We start from the raw sequence: 26,010 nt of genomic DNA, 5'->3' as shown, positions 1-26,010 counted from the left end.
AAAGCTATCTACCAACTAAATTTCTGCTCCTAAAAATTCAATTGTATGGCTACTGCATAAACAATTAAAAAGTTGAAAGTCAGTTATTTGCTTGAATCAACTTTAATAAAATATGAGTTTGATAAAGATGTAAAGAGTTCACATTCAAGAATTTATCCCAATAAAATGATCTTGTAATAGAAATCAAAATGACAAAATATTTATCAATCCATCCAATTGCTGGATTTATTTGGACATTACATCTCATTGATCTTGAAGAGTCCATGACACTGAATTGACAGGAGAGTTCCTTAGATTTAACGAAAACAATGAAAGGAAGGCAGTGATTAAGAGTTATTGCCGGAAGCAAAAGAATGAACACAGAAAAAGAAAAAGAAGGGAAAAAATAAAGTGTGGCGTTAGCAGTGGCCCCAGACAATATAACTTGATAGAAACTAGTGAGTCATCAGAAGTTTATTTGAAAAAATAAAGTACAAAAGCAAGAAAGAGGCTATGTGATTATCTTATAAAGAAATTTATAATTTAGTGTTTTCCTTTAAAAGAGATTTAAAATAAAAATACCCATAATGTCTAAAACTAAGTCTTTCAATAAATTTCCATATACTGGTAAGACAATTTCCCCTTTCTTTAGAGAAAACAAAGGTATGAAAAAAGAAAACACTAGAATCCCGTAATCCTTAACTTCTTTAATGGGTGAAGTATAAATATTATTTTTTACCTTTCAGCTAAATAGAATGTTTTCTGCGTCTACAATTACAAGTTTCCAGCCATTTACCATGACAACTTACATCAGTGTCTTCTTACAGCCCTCCTTTCCAGAAACTCCCCCTAAAGCTGTAGTTAGTGAACCTAGAATCTTTAGTGTGACAAACTGTAATATTATAATTTATCATTATTTAAAATAAATATTATATTATTATTTTAAAGTTATTGTAATTTAAAATTATTTAAATTCATTAAAATCCAAAATTATATATGCTATTCATTTGAAATCTATCATTTCCTCAAAATTTCAAAGCAGGTGATCTCATAAACTTATACTAAAGCATAATAAAGTTATTGTTGAGGTGTATTATTCAAGAATTTCCAAGAATTGGCTAATGAAAGTTGACATCAGTAAACAGATCTATATTTTTAAAATTTTGGACATTGGTCATCTTAGTACATTAAAATATAAAGCAATCATATGCTCCAAGAACTTCAATTACTCTATTATGCACATGATTAAAAGCATTTAGACTGACACATCACCAAGGAAAACAAATTAATCTTTCTTCCAAATTATATTTTTTCATGAGAGACTTATTATATTACACAAAGATCATCCAAAAGAATGTGGAGATTATCTGACAAAATTATTCCTATCACACAAAAATAAAGTTCTGCTGAAGAGAATGCAAAACCGTTGTAGAAGTACATCTATTGGGGACTTCCAGAAAGCCAAGCCTGACTCAACAGATGCTGTAGAAAGAGGGTGTCATTGCTGATGAATGTTGGCTGAAAGCAGAGAATGTCAGAGAGGTATTTACCTATATTGTCTTGACTATGCAAATGATTTTGACTGTCTGGACCCTAACACACCGAGGGCAATTTGGGGAAGAATGGCAATTCCAGAGAGTATAATATGCTCATACGGGATTTGTATATTGGCCTAGATGCAGTCATTTAAACAAAATAAAAGGATACTGCACGTTGTAGCGTTGTATCAGAGTGGTATCTTTTTTATGAGAATTACTCTATCTGTATGTTGTTCAAAAAATCCAAGAGGCTGGACTTTGGACAACCTACTAAGGGACAACATGCTTTTCTAGGGATTGAGTACAACAAGGGAACAATTTGTGATATGTAAATGACACAACCTTGCTTGCTGGGATCAGTTATTGATGGAAGATTACACCAACAGTGTAGACTGCACTTCAACATAAAGGAGACAAAATCGTCACTGCTCAACCAATATGCAACATCATGATAAACAGAAAACACTGATGTTGTCAGAGATTTCATTTTATCTGGGCCTAAAAATCAATCCCCATGGAAACAGTAGTCAATAATCTAAAGACATATTGCACTGGGAAAATATGCTGCAAGAAACTTCAGTTAAGTGTTAAAAAGCAAAGACGTCACTTTGAGAACTAAGGTGGGTCTTAGTGGACTGACGTCATAGCGTGTTCAGTACTAGAGTGACCAAAGCCTTGGTATTTTCAATCTTCTCGTCTACATGAGAAAAGTGGACAATAAAGAAGACAGACACAGCATTACTGCTTTTGAGTTATGATGTTGGTGAAGAATATCAAAGACATTATAGATCGTAGAAGAATGGAGAAATTTGTCTTGGAAAAAGTGGATGTGCCTTCCAGGGACTAGTCTCTGGAAGGTGTTATCATGATTGGTAAAGGAGACGATAACTAAAGAAGAAGAAAATCCTTAATGGGATGGATTGACAAGGGGACTTCCACATGGGCTGACACAGCGACAGTTGTGAAGACAGGACAGTGTTTGGTTTGCCGGACAATGGATTTATATGAGTAGGACACTACGAGATGGCTCCTAACAGCAACAACCGTAATAATAACGCCATAAACTACTCAGCTTCCCTTCCCTTTCTTCAAGTTGTTAGTGTTCAAAACTCAAATAATGCCTGATTGAAGTGTCAATCTCCATCATACAAAATTAATTGGTAAATTATTAATGTATAGTTTAATTACATCCTTATTTCAAACATGCATTGGCTATGAAACCTTAAGTGAATAATTGAACCTCTCTTCCCTGCAAAAGTAGAATTTCACAAAATTTTGAATTTTACTGTAGCAAGACTAGCATAGTAACCCTTTTCATGTGAAATTCTTGTATTAAAAGCAAACAACCTTAGCTGAAAGTGGTCTTCACAAAACATCTGTATGCCCCTAAAAATCACTGTGCATTTATAACAATTGTCTGATCTTACTCCTCTTGCTGTTCAGCTTAAAATTTTAATTTGCATGAGAAATAATTGTATTCATCTAAATAAATATTATACCAAGGTATGCATTTTCTAAAAGAGTAGAAAATGTCATCGATAGGTACATTGTTGAAGATTTGCTTAAATGTCTGAATATGGACGTTGACCAGTATACTTAATATGGACTGCTATTTTTTAATGGGAAATCAATACACTATTGCTGTTTTTATTTATTTTGACTTTGCTCTTTCTGGAAAGGAGAACAAGGGTTTTACTGTCTTGTCTGACTCATGAGAGTGGATGGTCAGTATGATGCAGTGACGCCTTTCCTGTGATGTGCCTGTCCACTCGCTGAGTATTGGAACAGTGCATAACTGTTCATTAGGATGCTTAAGAGAAGTTTAAAAGCAGATTTTATTTGGACCTTAAGCCTCTCAGAATTATGATCAAATATTTGTTTATAGCTTGTTTGTTTTCTTTTGAGATGCTTACCAGGTTGTTCCAATATAAAGCTCATTTTGAGAACTACTGATTTAGAAGATTTTGAAATAATTAAAACGGCTTGCTTGTAGTACAATAGCTCTTATTTTCCAGAGAGGAAGTATCATGAACCCAGTCTATATTTCTGTATGTAGCTATCTCTGGGAGCGACATGTTTATAACTCCCAATATTTTGAGGTTCCCCCTCTTTCTCTGATTGCAGCACATTATGGTGATCTTTCCGTCTTCAATACTTTCCACGTCTTCCCCCCCCCCACAGGGCATAGTGGCGCATCAATATTTGCAAATGCTTTCAAAAATAATATGAGACAAGGGGAGTACCACTTTAGTTCAATGACTTCATGATCTACCACACAAATATAATCCAGGAGAGTGCATTGACAAAGTAAAGTGGCATTAAGAACAATAATGCAAATGTATGAGTCCGTGTGTACCGGACCAATCCAAACGCATTCCGATTAAGTAGATGAAGACTCATAGTGACCCCCTAGGACAGGAAAGAACGGACTATGTGAGTTTCTGAGACTGTAATGTTAATGGGCATCGAAAGACCCAGTCCTTCTCCCCCAGAGAAACCAGTGACTTTGAACTGCTGACCTTGTAGTTTACAGCCCAATGAGTAACCCCTATGCCACCAGGGCCCCTTATGTCATTGTATACTTGAGGGACAAAAGATGGGTGATTAAACTGTTAGTGATTAACGATGATGACTTTTGGAGGTACTACTTCATCCAGATTCAGAAGGAAACCATAAAGTCAATAAAATCAGTCCTTTGTAAAATGTTTACCCACAATAAAGAAAATGTCAGTAAATTATGGTCCTCAATCTCAAGACTTTGTTCTAATTCAGAGTTATGCTTACCTACCTGTAATACAAAGGTGGGATGTGCTATGATGGCATAGGAGGATGGATTTAATTCATATCTATTATGGGCATGGACATGGCTTCATGGGTAAAGGGAATTGAGGAAGGCCTTGAGTAACTACTATTGGAAGGTGGCTGAAAAAAGTAGTTGGAAGGAAAAATTAGATACTTTCCAGGCAAAACTATGAACAGTAATAACAAAATGGCAGATGGTTTCTGGAGTGTGTGAAAAATATGTAAAAAGAATGACTACATGTGAGCACTTCCCAAAGGTGAGCAGGCTCTGCTAGCTGTATTTGGAAATTATAGCCCAATTCACTAGCTAGAGTGACCAAAGGCTTAAGTAAGAGAGTAAGAAGAAAGAGGTTTTTAACTAAAGTTAGAGGCAAAGGAAGGCTCTCAAAGGTTATTTGAAGAGGTTGACATTCATACATCAAAAGCAGCAAAATATCCAAGGGCTTTCAAATAGAATAGAATAACAATAGGGCCATTGAAACCTGACCTCAACTAGTGACTTGGTTGTGCTAATGTATCTCCAGCCCCAAAGGAAACTAGATTAGATACAAGGTAATAGCTGGAAGAAAGGGAGTCACCATGCTCAGGCTTTCATGTTAAGGTATAGAGAAGACAAGCAAGCTTGCAGAAAACCCTTTCATTTGGGGACTGGAAGGCTGTCATTCAGAATTTCCCTGGCACTCTCCATGGAAGAGCAAGGGAACTTCCTCATTCTGAATTTACCCGAATTGCTCTGTGATTCAGTCACTTTCTCCCAGAAAGTGTAATTTTATGATGAAATGTTTCACGGAAGCATCTATTTGTTTAATTATAATTCTATTTAATTTCAAGATCTTCTTTATCCTCTCTCTATCCCGATTGCCTTAAAAATACATGGGAGACAGGGTGAAAAATCTCTGCCTAAAAGGTAATTAGCACATCCTCTCCTTTTTATAACTTTATAATTGAAACCTCATTAAAGATTTCTAGGTCTCTTTTTCCCTTAGTGGCCAGGTGCCCCTAATTTATTTTCAACCAATGTGCCTCATTCCAAGCAAAGACTAGAAAAAGTCTGATACCTGTTGGAGAATAACAAGGTTAAATAAGTGGGGTGGCTTTTTTAGGTTGCTTTAACCTAGTAAAAAAAAAAAAGAAAAGAAAAGCTTAAACATCTTTTCTCTTACAGTCCTGCCTTTTTCTCAGTCCCGGTTGAAGATTCCAAGGGAAATGAGAGCACTATTTTGTTTCTCCCTCGGATTGCAGATAGGGGGAGGAGGTGGTTATTAGAGAGAAGCTCTTCCTCTCGGTTTCCCCCGCTCGCCGCCTGACAGCCCCGCTCTCTCGCGGGCTCGCTCCTTCTCCTAGGTGATCCATTTCCAGGCAACGTGGGGCTGGTGCTGAAGCTGCCACGCTCGCTCCTCGCTCGCTGCCTGCATTCCGCCAGGCGAACGGCTCCCCCAGCATCGTGCAGCCTGCGGCGGCTCTCCTCCGCCGCTCGGCCCGCTGCTCCGCACGGCGCGACTCCCCGGCCACCGCGCCCGAGCGACCCGGCGGCTCAGGCCCGCCTCGCCGAGCTCCGCTCCCTGCCTCGCGCCGATCGGGGCTTTTCTCCGCATCTCTATCTGCAGTACCTTGAAGTTCACTTTTTCCACCCGTCTCTGCGAGGGTATCGTCCCTGCGCTGCTGGAATCTAGCTGCTCCGCTTGGAATCTCCTAAGCTTTGCTCGGCACTTAGATTTTATTTTGGCACCGGAGACAAGTGCTTCTCTGCGGGCCATTGGGGTGCTTTGGGGCCGGGGCCGGGGGCGGAGGGGAACATCCGGCGGGAGGGGAGGCGGGGGAGGGGGGTCTGTTGGAACTTGCGGCGGCGCTGGGACCCGACCCGCGACCCGGGCGCAGCGACGGGGATGGTGTGAGCCCCAGCCTCGACCCCTGCCCCAGCGCCACCGAGACTGGATACATTTTGCAAAACCCAAACTGCAAACAACTCTGGCGATGCCAAAATTCCCCTCCAAGTGACACGGCTTTCAGAAGGAGGCTTCCTCAACGGGGGTTCTTTCTCCCATTCCCGCTGCCTTCTTCAGCGACGATTAAAGGGTTTCCCCCCCTCTTTTACTGGCAATAGGGATTTAGAGGGGGAAAAGGAAGAAAAAGAAAAGCTGGACTAAACTCTATCGTGACCTCCAACTCTTTGGACTGATTTTTATTCTCTCTCTATATATATTGAAAGAATATCTATTCTTAACGGGAATCGGCATAGGAGGAGATGGAAGTTTTTCCTTTGCTCCTGGTTTTGTCCGTCTGGTGGTCTCGAACCTGGGAATCGGCGAATGCGGATTCAATCATTCACATCGGTAAGAAAGGGTTTCTGCTGCGCGTGGATACTTCAATGTTTCCGCTTCTGAGGGTGCCCCCCCCGCCGCCCCCGTCCTCTGTGTCGCTTGTCAGAGGTGGCTTCCTCTCACTGTCCCTTCCTTCACACTGGTTCCCTTGGGGGGAGCCGGGGAGGCTCCGGACCGGTCCTGGGGTTGTTGCGCGGGGACTCCAGTGGTTCCGGGGTGCCGAGCGCGGGGCAGCGGGGCGTGAGAGTACATGCGTGTGGAGGGCGGGCGGGGCCGTTTAATGTGCTCTACCTTTCATATACCTTTCCGGATGCGCATTTGCTCCTTTAAAAGAAAAGGGAAAGAAAATCTGGGACCAGAGGTGGGATCACCTGGGCGAGAAAGGACCAGAGCCAGGGGGTGGGGGCGCTCCCTCCGGATCGCACAGGTGGTTTTGCAACGTGAGCCGCCCGCGGTGTGCCTCGGTGACTGGGTGCCCGATGCGCCCCCGGCCTCGCGCTCCTCTTCGAGCCCTCCGGGCTTTGCGGTCCCCGAGCCCAGTGTCGCCGCGCCGATGGCAGGAGGGACGGGTGGCGGGAGGGTCCAGGTCTGGTCACCACGCGCCACGCGCTTCCCAGGCCCGGAGGGGCCGGAGACCGGGCTGGGCACTCTTGGGAAACGCGGGGAGCGTCGGCGGGGCCGCCCCGAGGTTGGGCAGCCTCCCCGATGCCCGCCGCGCCTCGCGGTCCGCTCCGGTGGCTGTGTCAGGAGGCCAGCCGCCTGACTTCGGCGCGGACCGCAGCGCACCCCGAAGCGGCTCGTGGCCCCACCTATCGGCCACCTGGCGGGCCGGGCCCCAGCCCGGGGGCGGGCGGGGGCGCGCGGCGTCATTGTCATGCACAGCACCCGCTGCTCCGGCTCCAACTCTTCTCACTTGCTAATCCGTGAGAGCGGAGCTGGGACGGGCGCTTGCAGGCTCTTAATGCGACGATTTCCTTTTCGGAAATTCGCGTCCCCGGGCCAAGCAAGGTCCATTTGCTGGCCTGCAGAGGCCCCTCCTGGAGATTTTTTTTTTTCCCTTCTCCTTTCTCTGTTTTTTTTTTTTTCTGGGCACAAGACTTATCTGCCCACAGGGGTTGGTGTTCTGCAAATCCAGGCGACAGATGGGTCGCAGCTTCGCTCCCCATTCTACCTGACCATCCTTCGTCCAACCCCCGCGTGCACGCGCACGAGCGCACACAAATGCTCGCACACAGAGCCCTGGAGGGGGACCCTGCTGCAGGTAGCCGCTGAGCCTGCCTAGGGGCCTTGTTTTGTCTTCCGTGCGCCTCCACAGCTGCCAGTGTCTTAGCTAAGGGGGCTCCCCCTCGGTCTCAGAGGCTGTCTTTGTAAACATGTCTGCCATTCTATCAGTAGAACCATACATGAGACTGTGTAAGGGTAATGAGGTCAGGTTTCAGAAAACCTTGCCCGTATGCATCGAGTAATTTAAGCACTAGAAAGCTTGCCCACGGAGACCACTTTTGCCTGGGGGTTACTAGTGCCTGTGGGCTCAGAACTTGGGAGGGGTACATTATGGTTTCATTGAGGGGCCAGTGATGTTTAACAGAGCTGAAAAATAACCTGTGCTCTTACTAAAGAAATGGCAAATTCACGTCCACTTTAAAATGATTGAGCACGGTTGTAGGATATGTACACATACGTCTGTACACAAACACACACATACACACTTTTTCATTCATTCAGGATTAGACATTTTTGCCTTATACTCTTCATCCCTGGAGAGGGAAGACTTGTGGATAAATTTTTAGTTTATTGCTTATTTTGTGATCCAAATGATAAATAGATCTATTTATTTACAAACACTTACAGATCTTGTTATGCTTTCCTAGATGAATGGTATTTTTGCAATACAGTCCGGGCATTTATTTCAAAATTGAAAACAACTGTTATAATTTTCCCCCTTTGCATTCTGTTGTATGTCAGTGAGATGTGGTTTACTTTATGTTAACCAGACTCCCCTCCCCCATAAAGTAATGACAAATTACAGAATTTTTTTAGATAACTGGTTCTTTGTATTAACTGTGTACATCCTACTAAATGCGATATGCCAAGTAGTTGCTTCTTAGACAATTAATTTGACTTTGCCTTAGACGATTAATTAATGTGACGAGTATATTAGACAAGAGGATTAGCATCTTTTATAGACTACCTATATTGTCAGGAAGCTAGGAAGTGTGCCATTCTTTCAAAAACCTATCGTTTTAAATATACTGCCAAATTGTTAGCCCTTCAATTTGTTTTTTTTCTTTAAAGAGTGACGGTGGCTAATTTGTGTGCATTTCAGAGATTGAAAGTCCTCCTCCCCCTCTGATCTCAGCAAAAGTACAATATTTCCCAAACTGCAATATCCATATCAAAACTGAGAAGTACCAATTAGCCACATGCATCAGATCAGTCTAACTTTCTTACTTGAATAGAGTAGGAAAATTCCTCCTTGTTTCCACCAGATGATTGTCATGATTGAAATATTTGATAGGAGAAATATGCTTTTGGAAAAATGCATTTCAGGCAATAGGGATTTGACTGATGAAACTACAGGGAACAGGAATGCTCAGGGATAATACTAAGAGATATGCAGAAATGAAAGCTTTTCACAACCTCATGTGATGTGTTCAAACAAAAAGTAGCTGCAGTGTGTAATTTAGGCAAACTGGAAAGAAGGACAGACACTGCTCCACTAGGTTGACTATTGCCTACTTTTGGTATTGAAGCAGTAGCATGTTGGAAATCCTCCCCATCTTGTTCTCTCTTTTTTTACTCTGTGCAGATTTCTGAGTTCAATTATATATATTTAAACACCAATATAATTTAAAACCACATTGGTTTGCAATGATAAGATAAAGGGTAAGTATAGTGATTGAAATAAAATGTCTTTGTTTCAGTCAAAATAAATGCTATTTTACTTTGAAGTTTCTCTTAAACCATACCTTAAAGATATTTGATATGTTGCACATTGCATACACATGTACACATACAAACACATGTAATCTATATAAATAAATCACCTTCAGTGTGATTTTTTTAGCCCCAATAAAAGAAAGGTCTTTTGACTTATAAAAACTATGCAGGTTTGAATTATGCTTCTACTTTGAGCCTGTGCATTGATTGAGTAATTCCATCAGACCCACATTACTTGATTGCTTAGCAGTTTCCTAATGATCTGCACGCTGTAGGAAGAACCAAAAAGTCGTGAGGGGAATGGCAATGATACTGTGTTTTATGAGGCTATTCAGAAGTCGCTCTGATTTATGTAGCTAGAAAGCTCCCAAGTCTTTGAGATTAGCCACGCTGACTGCTATTTTCTTCATCCATCAGTCGTCGCCCCCTCTCTGCTCCCTAAACACAACAGGAGTCCAGAGCACTGCTTTCCTTAAGCAGGGATTAGGTGGCATTTCCAGTCAAGTGTACAGTTTGTGTTTTGCTTCCTATCTAATATGGAGAATCTCATGTTGCAATAGTTTAATATATGCTCATTTCTTTATCTGGTCCTGGTGCTCTGATCTAATGGTACATGAGCTATCTTCAGTTATAGATCTATGCCAGGGAACATTCCAAAAAGCATACTTTTTCATATGTGACACAAATCATTAGCATATTTCTGTTGTTATCTCTCAGAGTAAAATATCTTATGCCAACAGGGAGGAGAAAGAGTGTTTGTTTAAGAAGCATTTGCAGAAGCAAACAATATGTTATCTTCGAAGATCACTAGGACATTATGTGGGAGAAGCCAAAGACAATTCACTGAGTGTTTTCATCATGAAGATGTTCTAATTAACATACAAAATTGGGGCTTAATAAAATGTGTCATCAGACAAACAAAATAATGGATGATGAATTTACAGCATCAGTTTTCTTTAGTTCCCACTAAGGACTATTTTATGAAAGAGAAATCTATGCATGTAGATGATGTCTTACCCTAAAATATTTCCTGTCATACTTTTCCCATGATTGATATTGGTTAATGACAGCTCCCAGGTATCATCAAGGACCCTTGTCTTGTCTCAGATATCTCAATGATCCCATAGCCTACATTTGTAAAGTGTGCTCCCCACTTTAGGGAGCCCTTCTAGAAAACATTCATAAGTAACTTTAAAATAAGAGCTTACTTAGCTATCATTTTCTCTATTGTTAATACAGTTACTTGGTACATAATTTGGATGTGCATGAAATTAGACAATGTTGTAATTCATCAACAATATCAATTCTGACATAACTAATAAGCTATTACACTAAGGATCTTTGATTTCTACTCCAGGTATATAATGCACATTCACTAAATAGCTCTCACAATGTTTAATTCCATCATGAATAAAAATTACGATGACGACCTAGTAATTGATCCAACATTGAAACCAGTTGAGATTAGTAGGAGTAATGGAAGATGCATTTTTTTCTATACTGAACTCAAAGACTAATTTTATCACACTGTCACTTTAAACTAAAGCCTATCCATATTGACTCTACCAAGGGTTTCCAAGGGTGTGAATCGTTATTGAAGCAGAGCCTATCTTTCTCTCAAGAAGTGGCTGGATGATTTGAACTGCTGACCTTTTGAGTAGGAGTTCAGTTGCTCACTTGACAGGGCCACGAGGGATTCTTTTTAATATTAAAGGGGTACTGTAATTCCAAAACCATATTTTTCAAACCAGAAGAAACTCCCCCACTCTTCCTTCAGCTGAATATATTACTTTAGTTTTAAAAAAATATTCAGCATTCCTGCTTGATCTTCAGGTTTCTGAGATCATTGGTGAGTAGCATGCACTTAAGATAATTTTACTATAAATGTAATGTTTATTTAGAAAATAAATTATGGCTTATAAAGATGTGTTTGCCATTAGGTGTCACTGCATTCTGAGTTGTTCCTTTGTAGTCACACTTGAAAACCACATGCAATTGGGTGTTTTTAAAAATTCCTTTAATAAAACAGCATGCAATGAATTTAGTGATGCTAGAATATATTGGCTATTTTTATTTTCATACCAGCAAAGTAACTATTGCCTTTTTCTTTTGTTCTTTTAAAAATTTAAATTCTAGCATTTATTGACAGCTGGTATTCTTTTGATATATTGAATTTCTAGACCTAGTGATATAAAAATTTCACAAAATGAAAACATAACAGACATCCATTTAAAAATAAATGCTTGTTCTCTTTTGAACAACAAAAAAACTATAGACACAGAAAACTAGTGTGCTTAGTAGTGTCTCTATACAAGTAGATATTCATGAATAAAAGTAGAGTTTGTTAAATAACTTCCAACAATGGTGGCTGATTGTGCTTAGCTCCATGATGTGAGTCTAAGCTCTGTTTACCTAAAAAACACCCGCAGAGTCCCAAACTGAGAGATACTTCTGGTCTGAAATATCTATAAAACAAAATTATGGAAACAACAACACATAGACACATATATATGTATATAAAATAGTGTCAACGAATCAGTTTTGACTACCCATCATCCCTGCTAGGTGACTGTTTCTTATTAAACACTGTTTGGTACCCTGCATTCATCCCTTTCGCTGCTGGTTTTCTTTGTTACTATTACCACTTAGAGGAATGTGCTATTGCTGTCAGGTCAATATTGGACTGCCTCTGCAAAACCAGCAGTTCCAATTTACCAGTTACTTTGGGAGCAAGCTAAGGCTGTCTGCTCCCATAAAGATTTACAGCCTAGACATGCTGTCTCGGCTTGCTCTGAGTTGGGATGCATTTGATGGCAGTGGAAATGGGTTTCTCTCTCATGTTCTATATTACCGCTTACTTTTTTCCTTCACTTTGTGAAATCTTATATTTAGCATATTGTATTATCAAAAGAATGATGAAACTTAGGCCAACTTTCAGTTTCGAAGTTATTTATATTAGTCTGGGTACTTTAGAGAAACAAATCCACAGAAACTTATGTATAAGAGAGAGAGTTTTATATAAAAGGTAAGTGCACATCAAGAAAACATCCCAACCCAGTGCTGCCCAAGCCCACAAGTTCAACACCAATTCACAAAGTCCTCCTCCATCTCACAAAACAGACACAGTGATGCCGACTACAGGAGGAAAGTCAAGTCAGTGAATGTGTCAGCATCTCATTGCTGGCAGGGGTCTCCACACGGGTTCTCCAGCATCCAGGGCTGCATCAGAGTAGGTCCATATGGCTTCTTCTCAGGGATGTCTTGCAGGAAGTGAACCTTGTCAGCTGAAGGAGGGAACTGGCTAAGGCAGCTGCACCCTGGTCCGACCATCAGAAAGCAAGACACCCGAGAATTGGAAAAGCAAGGCTCACCAAGCCATCTATCCCTCCGCCCTTCAATTAACCCCATATGTGTTTATCAGCCAGGTTGGCATAATCAACTAACTCATTATTTTTATAATTGGCGCCAACACAGCATGAAATAATCTGACTTGGAGTTAACTAAGTGAATTATTTGTCTCAGTCTTTTCCATGTGACAGTTTTCATTACTAAATTAGCTGGAATAATGTGTTTTTAGTAACAGAATAAAATTGTGTGATTGATCGATACCTAAGGTATAGAGAAAAATTGCTAAAATGATTCTGTGATTGATTATGAGGAGCGTAGTTGGTGTAAGATTGTAATCGCAGATTGAAGTTTTTGAAGTTGGTGCATTGTATCATTTGGGTGTGACCACATTTTTCAAATCGTTGGGGGCAGAATAAATGCTGTTAAGAAATTTAAAGCTTTGTAACTATATTCTGATTTTATCAATATCTTATTGAGTAATATTGGGAAGAATTTAATTCCTATAGTTTTCCATTTTTTGCAACCCTGTTACAGAAAGTTTTAAATTAATAGAACATAAACTCTGAAGTTATATGCACTAAAGTGAACACATGTTTTTATATTTGAGGAATGTACAAAAATGATCTGAAGAAGAAACGTAGTATTGTGTGGTTTATATACAAGGTGACTTTAGGAAGTTCATGGAAAAATGAAATAAAGAGGTAATGGGATATTATTTTTTTCATGAATTTCATAACCCCCCTCATATATTTAGTGGTGGGTTTCAATAGAAATTCATCAAACTTAAATTATTCAAATTAAGGACTCCAAAGTAACTATGAGTCAGAATTGACTTGCTGGTAGTGAGTTGGGGTGTGAATTTTCATCACAATGATCGTTGTTAGTGCTAACAAGGATTGTGCACAATGTATTTGTTCATCCAGTAGTCTAACACCAGTGTCACATTGGGGGAGCTGGTTATTTGTGTTCCTTTATTTGTGTCATTTTATCTCTTAATGTTCTTACTTTGGTGTTGCACCCGGTACCAGTTCTATAGCATAGCACAAACTAATGCCATTAGCTTGGCTAGAGAAATGATCTGTTTAAAACAGCACTGGAGACAATAGCTTGTACAATTTACAAACTGGAAGCACACCAAGAATACTAACCCATGCGTGGTAACCTCACCAAACGGAGTCTGTGCGGTGGAACTTGAGCGAGCTGCTGAGGGAGAAGTGTAGCTGGACCGCTTTTCTGTTGCTGTCTACTGGAGGAAAATATTTGAGCTTTCCTTCTCTGACGGATTGCCACTGTACACAGGTTCTGGTTTTCACAGACTTTACTATGCTAAAAAGGCTGAATGAAACAAATATGTATATATTCATTCAATGCTTTTGTGATGTTTACTTTTATTTCCCATATTCCTTCTGCACTCACTGTTGTCCACAAGGTGACTGTCAAGGTGAGGCAATGTGGCGTGCCTGCTGGAAGGCCAGCATGGGAGCTGAGCACTTACAGAACTGTTATATCCGTTAACAAGTTTGAAATCATTCTGTTGTCTAGCTTCTATCAATACATATTTTATTCATTACAATTTTTCACATTAATATATTGAAATAATTTGAATATGTTTCACTTACATCAAAATAATCCAATGTCCTGTTTTGTAAAATAAATTATTTTATGTCCCTGAGGACCTGCTTTTTATAGCTAGCATTGAATACAAATTTTGCATTACTCTAAAAATTATTTTAATTCGAGAAAATGATATTCTTGAAAATAGAGGAGTGAGTGGACATTACTATCAAAAAACATCCTATGTAGGTGTGCTCGTGGGGAGAATGCCCTTCACTGAGCAGGCACTATGTTCCTGCTCTCTATGATGTACTGAATTTGTTGTTCTTAGGTGCCTTAGAGTCCATTCTGACTTAGGGTCATTCTGTGATCCTAGGAAACAATCAGAGGATATTCTGCTTGCTCCGGCTCTGCCCTCACGACTGTGATGTTAGAACCTGCTACCGCAGCCACGAGGGCAGTCAATCTTGTTGAAAGTCTTCCTTTTTTTTTTTTTTGCTGACTCTCTATTCTAAGAAGTGTGACGTCCTTTTCCAGAGACCTGTCTTTCCCAATGACATATCCAAAGTACTTTAGATAAAGTTTAACTCAATTTATTTCTGAAGAAGAGTGCGGCTATAATTCTTTTAAGATAGTTTCTTCTTCTGTCAGTTAATGGTATTTTGTATATCCATGCCCAACAACACAATTCAGATCCATGAACTCATCTTATGCCTTCTCTTGGAATTGTTGAACAAGTGAGTTATTTATTTGTACTTATGGAACTTTTTGCTTTCATGAAGAGGCAACCAGACCGAAAATGTAAATAGAGATTAAAAACAAAACAACAATAACCAAAAAGCTAAACCAGTGCCCTTGAGTCAGTTTCAATTCATGATGACCTAAGTGTTTCAAGAGCGCTGATGGCGTAGGGGTTACACGTTGGTTTGTTAAACTCAAAGTCAGGAATTTGAAACCACCAACAGTTCTACAAGAGAAAGAAGAGACTGTCTGCTCCTATATTTGAATGATGATAGGTTTCCTTTAAGAAAATCCTGTGATATATTTTGTTTGCTTGAAAAATAATTTTGGAAAGGAATTTTAAAATAATTATTGTATAAGAAGATAGCATATCATTACAATATCGATATTTAAAAAATAAAAGAAGTTCCTTTTGCCTCTATTTGCAAAAGTTTCATAAATAACTTTACAAATATCTTCTATCTTCAGTTATATATGAAAATGTGGAAAGAACTATTCTCAAATATCAAGACTTATTTTGAAAAGAAATCTTAGTTTGCTCTCTTGTAAATAGACACTTAAGTGATTCATATTAAATTTATTTTATAATTCAAATAATGTATGTATGAACATAAGCATTCACAGAGAATGAAAATTATATTTTGCACCATTTTCAGCATTTCCAGCACTACTACTTTTGTAATGTCTTGTGGACGCTGTTTAACATGAATGCCACACGATTGGCCTCACCTCATTACCTCTGTGCTAACTGATGTGTAAACATGAGACTCATAAACAGTGAAGGAACAGGAGATACAGGTTCGGGGACTAGCAGTGAGTGACATAAGAAACAAAAACAGACGATTGTGACTGGTGCCAAGGAGCATAATTATTGAAACACAGGGCATCCGTGAAAAATCTAATCGATGAAGTGCAGACTCTGCATAGGTATTTTGAATTTGTTAGTCTATGACTTCCAGACTTACTTACGAAAATCCAAAGACCAAGTAATATGTTAGGATACTGTGCATTGTATCCAGAGTCAGCTGGATTGCTTTGTTGTGTGCAGTTCAATGTGGACTAAAAACATAGAAATCTGATTCCTCCTGTTGATAATCACAACTGGCCAGCATATCAAGTTTGTTAGTCGTATCATGGAAAGCCCTGCCTCCCTTCACAATTTTGATCTAATTAAGGACATCCATGGCCAGCAGTAACAAGCCAGTGTGACATCTTTCTAGGACCGTCTTTATAGGAAGGTCAGCTACACTGCGAATGGCTCAAGGAGGCATGACTTTTAAGAATGAGCACATGTTCCTTAATACGGCCTTCACGTTTCAGTTTCTAACACCTCATGATGTCAAGGTGGGGCTCAACCTAGACTTGAGGAGCATCATTTCTCCAGGACTGGATCCTGTCATTATATTGGTTGGTTGACATTTACATAGATCAAATTGAAACATCATGGCTTAGCCCTTACATCCCATTTTCAGAAGCGTCTCTGGTGGCATCGTGGCTTACGAACTGAGCTGCAGACACCAGGATAAAACCCACCTGCTGTTCCGGAGCATAGAGATGAGGCTTTCTGCTGCCGTGAGATTCACAGCCTCGCACACTCTCAGGGACAGTCCACTCTGCTCTCCAGGGGCATGAGGACTCAAGACGGACTTGATAGCAGTGAGATTTTCAAAAATACAAAACAAAACTTTTACTATTTATTTTTTAACTTTTAATACTTCATTCAAATAAGAATAAGTGATTTTTCTAAAATAATATTAGTGAACGATGTTTATTTAGTACTCACTGTGCTTGGGGAGCCCGGCCAAAGTGCTTGGTGGTGAACTAAGTGGAGGGTCGTCTGAGCTCACTGGGTGAGAAGATGTGGCCGTCTGCTACAGGAAGATAGCAGCGAGGGAACAGAAGAGGAGCTGATACCAAGGACTCAAGGAGAAGGAAAATGTTTTGCGAATGATGATGGCAACATATGTGCAAAGGTATTTGATACAATGAATGTATGGATTGTGATCAGAGCTCTCCATAAAATGGTTTATAAAAAATTAGAAATAAATCAACATGGCAGCCTCGGAAACCATGTGGGGCAGCTCTCTATTCAGTCCCTTAACTTGATGGCACTAGAGCTGCGCTACTTTTCTTACTCTGTAAATGTCATCTGAATCAAAGGTGCTTTGAATAATGAGACTCATTTGAATACACAGGTATTCAAATAATTATGCTTCCTATCCTTAATAACTTTTGCCCTATCTACTTTCGATGACACTATCATACCATTAATAAGTTGAACTGAAGATAGAGCCATTCAGGACTCAAAGTCAGATGGCCGTGGCCTCCATAGCACTAGAGATTGTGATAATTCAATAAACTTCAACTTTATGGTACCTGTAAGGTGCCATAAAACAAACATCTATTTCAGGGGATAAAAATTATAACAGATAAGGAGGTTACTGCTCACAGAAAGTCTTCATTTATAATAGATATGTCTGTACTCAGCTTTCTGATGGATAATCATTCATTTTGTTGAAGTTATAGACTACAAAGTCAATAAAACCATGCCAAAGTCAGAGCTTAAAGGAGTATCCCTGCCATTCGCCCCCGCCCCCTGGTATGTTCCGTCGTAGCTGTCGGTAGTTAAGTTACAAGTCCAGTTTAGGGAGGAGAAGCCTTTGGAGGCTAACTGTTATGTAATTAATAAGACGAATGAGGTCGTTTCTCGACTTAATGCCACATTTCAGACCATTCCACCAAGAACACTTTCTTTCCTATGGAGAAATTAAATCACTTTTTAAAAAACTCTTACAATCAATAGTACAGGGCTGTTGTATAATATTAATCTCTAATTTCTTCTCAGTGTAAAAAAAAACACTGACATAAACAACAGTTTATACTGTAAGAAACAAACAAATGAACAAACTATTGGAAAGCTAGAGTAATATGTGTCATAAAAATTGTTATGAAAACATAACTCTTCTGACTTTTAGTTATCTAGGCGTCATTGACCACAGGTCAGACATTGACTATTGAAGACAATAGATAGTTTAAGTAATAGCTGGCCAAATGTCTTATTGTATTTTTTTCCTCCAAAAGAGACCTTCTTGTGGTTGATAAAGAGTTAATACTTAGCAAAACCGGCTGCTTTGATTCTCTTGAGTTTCCCTGCCTACCCTTCAGTGGCAATGTTAATGAAGAGTGAAATGGCTCAAGGCAGGCTTGAAGGAGCAGAAGGTTTCAGATCATCTGTAAACTGGGAAATCAGCCCCTGAGTGCTCATATGCACAGGTGTGCTGAGTAGGAATCACTTCTTAAAAAAAAAATTACCCAGAGTCTGACACAAGAATTTATGGTTGGCAACTGAACTGGAGAGAGGAGTTAAGCTTTCAGACCACCCAAGAGGAATATAGAGATTGACGCAAGTTAGGAGCCAAATGCGAAACATTACTAGGAAAATAGTGGTCCTTCAGGGTCACTGCTGCTGAGAGAGGAGCCTCACTGTTTAGCTTTGTGGGTGATGTCAACTGTAAGTATTTTTTACGTAAAGGGTTATAGACTCTAGTTCAACTTTTAAAAAAATTAGGTAATTTTGTATAAGCTATGTTGGATGCAGTTCCCATTTATACAATGTATATTGAGTGTGTGTGTATATAGATATGTATTTTCACACATGCATATATATGTGTGTATATGTACACTCCATATACCACTGTGAGCAAAATATATATTATATAATATTAATTATATATAATACATTTATAACATATATATAATTCACAATTGACCTCCCAGATGATTCTATATATCCTCCTAAATCATGAGGGCATAATAGGTTTAAACTAAGCTGTGAAGCACTAAGAAATGATAAAAATCTAGGTGGTGCTTCATTGGGGCTCAGAGAGTGGCAGATAGGAGGTACTGTGATAAGGGAGAGTGTATAGCCTCTACATTATTGATGTGTAATGAACTAAACCGGCTAGTGTTGCCCCAATGTTTGTTGATTTTATATAGATAAAAAGAAAGATAAATAGCTAAGTGGTACTATGCTGTCTGTTGCCTGCACTCATAGCAAAATCTATTAGGCTAGTTCCTTTTTTAGAGCATACGTTTTTTTCTTTCTTTCGCCCAGCGTACTGCACACAGTGGCCCAGGCTCCAGGCTTCTCCTTCAGGTGGGGTGTGCAGTGTGTATCACATGCCGGCATCGCTCAGTGAATGGCAAATCAGAGGAAAATGAAGACGTTCATGCTCTGCATGAATCATCGCTGTGTTCCTTTACCTCTGGCTCTCCCCATTTTTTGCGCCTACTGACCCCTCACATCCTTCTCTTGTGTTTCACCTGTCCTCTCGGCTATCTTAGGCCCAAATGTATCTAATCATGTGGAGAGGAAAAACAATTCATTTACTCAAGGCTTGTCCTCTACAATTTATGACAGATTCTATCTTTGAATCTGTGTGGGCAGAAGAGTACTCTGCTCAAGGGAAAGCAAACCGTCATGTTAGTGATGTGAGAAGCTGTTTGGAAATCCCTTAGGTCTGCACGATTTTAACATTTAAAGTAAGTGAACATGTAGTTGAGATGTAGTGCATTAGCATGACCTTTCTAGTTTCAGTGTAATATATAATTCTAGACTGTGCCTATGGGTGTAATCCATGTTGGAGGGCATTCTCTATGCTCTTTATGGACAGGAAGAAGGTGGGATTAAGAACTGGCTTTAGGAGATACTGTGAGCCAAGTCATACCCTTTGTTTCCTTGTGAGGCATTTTAAAGATTGCTAGAGGGTGTGGTTTAAGAGATGGTCCTTTGTTTTCCTTGTGAGTATGGTTGCCTAAAAGACAAATCGCACCTCCATCAAAGCCATTCCGGTGTCTGAGAGTCATCGGATACACCAGTTACTGTGGCAGAAACTTAGGAGGAGCATGGAGGCTGTGGGATGTCTTCTCATTTGACCCGACTAAGGCGCTGTGTGACACAATAAAAGACTGACTTCCCAGCCCACAGAGGAAAGAGTCAAGGTACCATGTGTCACAGAGACTAAGGACCAAGAGAGAGACTTGGTTCTGGTTGCGGGGAGGTGTTGTTGTGGATCGATGACTGTATCCTTGCTGTTTACTGACCCTGACGTGCAGTAAACTACTAGTTTTCCTAACACATTCCCTTAATCATGAGCATTGTCTGAGAAGTATTTGTGTTTATTACAATGAATCATGGAACCCAGCAGAGAAGTTCCAGAAGCTTTGGAAGAAGAGTTGGTGTCAGAGTGGGTGGAGAGTGAAGTGTGTCTGACCCCTGGTTTGTGGCAGTAGTAAATCCAGATATGGCCAGCTACTACCCATATCATTTATTGCAGTAATACTTTCATAACTGATATTACAAATCACAATTTTGTAATTGATATTACAATAGAACTAGTATACCTTTTCATGCATTGACTTTAAAAATAAGGACATTTCTAAATAACTCATAGAGATATATTTAAGAATTGCATTTTCCATCTTGATATAATTTAGACCTTATATTTGTTCATACAATTTTATAATTAATAACACAATTTATATTTTAATATGTTAGCATTACGTATCTTCCATGTAAATACAATTTAACACACTGCAATGAAGAGTAAACAAAGAAAAAGTTTTTGGTGTTTTTTTTCAGAAAAGTATTCTTGTAGCCAACTAAGCTTTCAGAAGTTTTGATGTAGATAATCTAAGGACCTTTGCAGAAGTTCATTGACAAGGGACTTTGAGAAATCCAACTTGGATTCTGAAGGGGGCATAAGACAAAGGATGTCATTGTTGACATCAGATGGGGCTTGACTGAAAGCAAAGAATATCAGAACATTGTTTACTTATGTTTTATTGACTATGTAAAGGCATTCAACTGTGGGGCTCAGAATAAGCTGAGTATAACTTCGAGGAAAATGGGAATTCCAGGACACTTTATTGTTCCTACAGTGATTTTACATGGAGACCAAGAGGCAATTGTTTGCACATCTAATACAAACCCAAACCAAAACAAAACAGCCCATTGCCACTTAGCTGGTTCTGACTCATATTGACCCTACAGGACAAAGTCAAACTAGTCCCTATGGTTTTTGAGGCTGTCAATCTCTACTGGAACTGACAGCTCATCTGAATCCTGCACTGAGCATGGTGTATTTGAACTGCACATGTTAAAGCTAGCAGTCTGACATTTAGCTCACTATGCCACCGGGATCCTTTAGATAATAAAAATAGAGACATGAAGAGTAACTCTGTATGGCTAGACCCTAAATTACGCTGTAGCAGGTGCAACAGAAGGGTTAGACTCAGTTAATAAGGTCACACAGGAAAATCCCTTTGGGATTCAATGGAAAGCTTCCTAATTTACTATACTTGTGTATGTTATGTTCACACAAGTGACATACACCTTATTCATTTTTATAATAAATCAAGAAATCCCCCAAAGTAATGTATGTTACATTTCAATCTACATTATGCATGTTATGTGCACTTGTGAGTTTTTTATGTGGACACATTATATGCAGGAACATATGTTAGTCATGTTTTTATAGTGGCTTTGTAATTAGTCTATTCAGACTCCATAGGAGACCTTGGCAGTATTCCAAGTGTATCTTGATGAAGGCCTTCCCCAAGCAGTGGCAAATAGGAAGTAGAGATTACCTGAGTCTGCTTAGGAAAGAGGCTTAAAAACAAAACAAAAACAAACCAAACTTGCTGCCATGTGGAGTGGATGCCTGACTCCTAGCAACCCCACTCTTGGTTTCTGCAACTGTTTATGGGAGTAGAAAGCCCAGTCTTTCTCCCAAGAATGAGAAAGAAAGCAAGGATTAGGAGTTTGAACTCGTTGACTTGGTCACTCTTTAGAAGTGGTAGTAAAGAAAGAGTCTAACTTCCACGTCTCCTACTTACTGGAGGGGCTGAGCCAGTAGTGACACCTGTCCCCAGCATAGGAAATGAAGCAATTCCAGATGGGAGAAAATGATATTGATTTTGTACAAATAATTTTGGCATAACTGAATTATTGTGTCCCAGAGAGCAATATTTTCCTTTCTTGTCTCAAATGGATTAAAGAATAGGCATTCTTCATAGTCAACAATCATATTTTAACCTAAAAAAGAAACTGTTTTTTTTGCTAGTCATTCATTTTAAGCTTTTCCCTTAGATGTAATGCTAATAACATGATATCCTATTTAAAATGTGAGCCATTTAAAATACTTTTTTGAGCCACTTATATTAAGAAAATGTTAATTTGCCAACACCAGGGGTCATTTTTATGATTTTGAGTCCCCATGTGCATGTACTTATCAACTCAGCAATATTAATTCCAAATATTATTACTGGCATTTTAAAGTATGTCATTATTCCCATCTAAATTATTTAATATTCATTTGTGATAGAATATTTGGTCACTAAAGGTCAAATAAAATATGATTATTTTTATTTCTTATGTGTGATTGCTTTTCTACTTTAATATTTTAGTAGAATTTCCTTATGTAAATTTATAGAATTATAGTACATGGAGGACTGAAAATATTCCCACAGAATTTTCTGTGCTTTAGTTACACATTATCTACAAACAATTAGTCAGAAGGAAAAAAATAGCTGTGATCCAAGAATGGCAGAAGCATCCTTGGAAATTGGTCCAATAGAGCAAAAGCAAAGGAAATCTTGTTGGGATTTCAGACCTCTTCCTTTCTCTTTTTCAATACAACAGGAGACTCCCCTTTCATGGGACTAGAGCCTTTCAGTCCTCCAAAACCTCCGGAGGAACACGAATGTGAAATTAGAAGGGTGTGTGTGTGTGTGTGTGTGTGTGTGTGTGTGTGTGTGTGTGTGTGTGTGTGTGTGTTGCATTAATGTGTGGGCTTCCTTTTTACTATCATTTTATATATAATACAATTAGAACTTGATTTTCTCAATTTTTGGCAGAGGGGTCTTACTAGATGGATCTATTGTAAGAGGGCCATGGATGGGAAATTGAATGCTCCAGGGAAGGAACGGCTTCCAACATCCTTAGTGTTACTCTCAATCTCTGTAATTGATTGTAGACTAGATTGACCAGAAATTCTGACTCAGTGGAGGATAACCTGACTGAATTGAATCAGTACACAGCTGTGGTGGGTGGCAATCTTCAAGGCGTAAAGGTAACATGTCTGTTTCTTAAATAGAGTGGAATGTCAAGGGGAAGAAGGAAAAAAGAGATGCTGGGGTGGAAGTCAGGGTTGAATGGTCAAGTCTGACTTTGATCACGTTCTCACTTGCTAACCGTGCTGCCCTTGGATAAGGATGGAAACTTTCAAAATCTCCCATTTACCAGGCCTTGCTTCTTGGCCGCTCAGGTAGCACAATGACTAAAAATGTAGTACAACTGCAAATAGGGCGTTGCAGACTACTGAAGTAATCACCGCGGAGTCTTGGTAGCATAGTGGCTAAGCACTGAGTTGCCAACTGCATGGTCAGTGGGTCAGTGGTTAGAACCACCAGTCACTCCCTGGGGGACACATGAGGCTGTCTGCTCTTGTACAGATTTAAAAGTCTTAGAAACCCAAACGGACGGTTCTGTTATGTCCTATGGGGCCATTATGAGTTGGAAACAATTTGATTATAGTAAGCTTGGTTTGGTTTCTAACTACACGGCCCTGTTCTGTGTGGGTTATGAGTTGAACTTCTAACCACAGGGTCAGCAGTTTGAACCCCCAGCTGCTTGGTGGGAGAAATATGAGGCTTTCTGTTTCTGTAAAGATTTATAGCTTCAGAAACCACAGGAGCAATTCTACTCTCTAGGGCTCTGTTTGTTTGTTTGTTTGTTTGTTTTTACTCAGGACTAGCCTCCAAGCACCACTAGACATATTCCTTTTCAATAGCCATGGTGATTCTTTATTAACAACAGCTTGTAGTAATCATTTCTTTTAGAAAATGTAGCGCGGCATCAGTCCCGAGGAGTTAAAGATTAAACATGTCCCATATGTCTAGCTCTCTCAAGAGACTCCTCTTCATCCCCCACCTCCCTTCTCCCATGAGGATATTCCGTCATGTTCTGCGATACCGGTATTCATTGCTGCATCCCCCAGAAACTCATGAAACTTGGAGGGAATGTGACAAATGTTGACAAATTCCTGACCTTAGAGAGAATGTGGGCCAAGCCACATCCTTTGTTTCCTTGGGAGCATCTTTAAGACTTCTTTAGTAGAGGGTGGGGCTTAAGACATCAGCCTTTGTTTCCCTGTGGGATGGTCAGTGTGGCTGTTCAGTCCCACATCTGATGGTCAGACAGAGGCAAGTCCAATGCAGAGTCAGAGCTAAAAACCAAAATGTCAAAAAGTCACAGCACATCTTCTTGCTTCTACTGAAGCTTATTCAGGATATAGGATATGGCTTTCCAGGTGAGTCCACATGTGCTAGAACCAGTGTACATAGCCCATCAAGGATGGTGTCTTAAGTCAGACCCTCTACAAAGTAAAGTCAAAGATGCTAAAAGGAAACAAAGGGTCTCGCTTGGTTCATACCTGCTAGTAAGGTGGAGTCTTAAAGATGCCTTCAAGGAAACACAGGGTGTGGCTTGGCCCCCAACCTCCATCAAGGTCAGGTCTCAATTCTACCTTACTCCTGTCCGTTAGCATAGTACAGTATGTCCACCAAAATAAGACCACAGTCACAAAAGGGCGAGTCCAGATCCATAGTACATCATAGAAGGAACCATGGCTAGAAGGGCCATGCTAATTGACCACCACTCCCAGATGGCCCTTTTCTGCTACAGAGCTCCTTTAGGCTCATTAAAGAAATGAACATACATTGTGTTTTCTTTTCATTATTCATTTTTCTGAACAGGTAGCATCAAAGAGGAAAAATAGGTAGGCATAGGGTCTCTTTGATAAAACAAGCACGTAATGCCTCTTCTTTCTAATTCTTCAAGTACCCCGATAGTGACTGCTTGTGCTCTCTTCGGTCGCTTTTGCCCGTCTGCTCCTTGACTGGAACTCCTAACAGAACTGACTGCCCACAGGCAACTGCACCAAGTCGGCTCTCTCCTGCGACTGCAGGACTTTTCCTCACCCAGAGTCTACTGTTTTAAAGAATTAGGAAAATGCTGTACAACAAAGAAATCCTCAAGAAACGGACTCCTTTGACAGTGTTTATTGTTGTGCAGAAGCTATAATAAGGCAGATTTGGAATATACTTTAGTATAATAACATCAAATATGAAGAGGGCTGTCTTTACAGGTAAAGAAAGCTTCACAGGTATTTTAGATAGAGTCAATGAATATGGCCTTTCTCCCTCAAATTCCTAATATGATACACGCTAATTCTGGACTATGTGCCTGTGGCTTTGACGCGAGTTTGGAAAGAAGTATCTGCTACAGGATTGCGGTGGGATTACGTCCTGACCTTAGAGAGAGTGTGGATCAAGCCACATCATTTGTTTCCTTGGAGCATCTTTAAAACGTCTTCAGTAGAGAGTGGGGCTAAAGACATCAGCCTTTGCTTCCCTGTGGGATATGGTCAGCTAAAAGACAAACCACACGTCTATCAAAGCCAACATGTAAGTAGATACTTACATACAGGAGTGTGTGCATCCTCAGTATATAAGAGCCATCTGGAATACAGAGAAAAGTTGAAGGGCCATTGGAAGAGCATGTCCAAGACCTCCGTCTGGAATAGAGGATGCCACAGACACTGTGGTATGGAGACTCAGAGATTCATCGCCAAGATTGTGATATACCTTCTCTTCCTCTCTCCTGAGACTATAGCACTGTGAGAAACAGAAAGGTGTGCTGTTTTCCTAGAAAAGGCCAACGGGCC

At 39.9% G+C, this 26,010-nt stretch overlaps 1 protein-coding gene across 3 annotated transcripts in view; it reads left to right on the top strand.

Moving 5' to 3' along the window:
• The first annotated feature begins 6,564 nt into the window (after positions 1–6,564).
• Positions 6,565–26,010, top strand: part of GRID2 (glutamate ionotropic receptor delta type subunit 2) — a 1,629,781-nt gene continuing 1,610,335 nt past the window's right edge. For all 3 annotated transcript variants that reach the window (XM_075544881.1, XM_075544882.1, XM_075544880.1), the window contains exon 1: positions 6,565–6,652. In XM_075544881.1, coding sequence (XP_075400996.1) covers positions 6,565–6,652 — 88 coding nt within the window. The remainder of the gene's footprint in view (positions 6,653–26,010) is intronic.

This window comes from Tenrec ecaudatus, chromosome 3 (genome assembly GCF_050624435.1).
Source record: "Tenrec ecaudatus isolate mTenEca1 chromosome 3, mTenEca1.hap1, whole genome shotgun sequence".
NCBI lineage: Eukaryota > Metazoa > Chordata > Mammalia > Afrosoricida > Tenrecidae > Tenrec > Tenrec ecaudatus.
The sequence above is the reverse complement of the archived record's forward strand: the minus strand, read 5'-3'. Positions and strand labels throughout refer to the sequence as shown.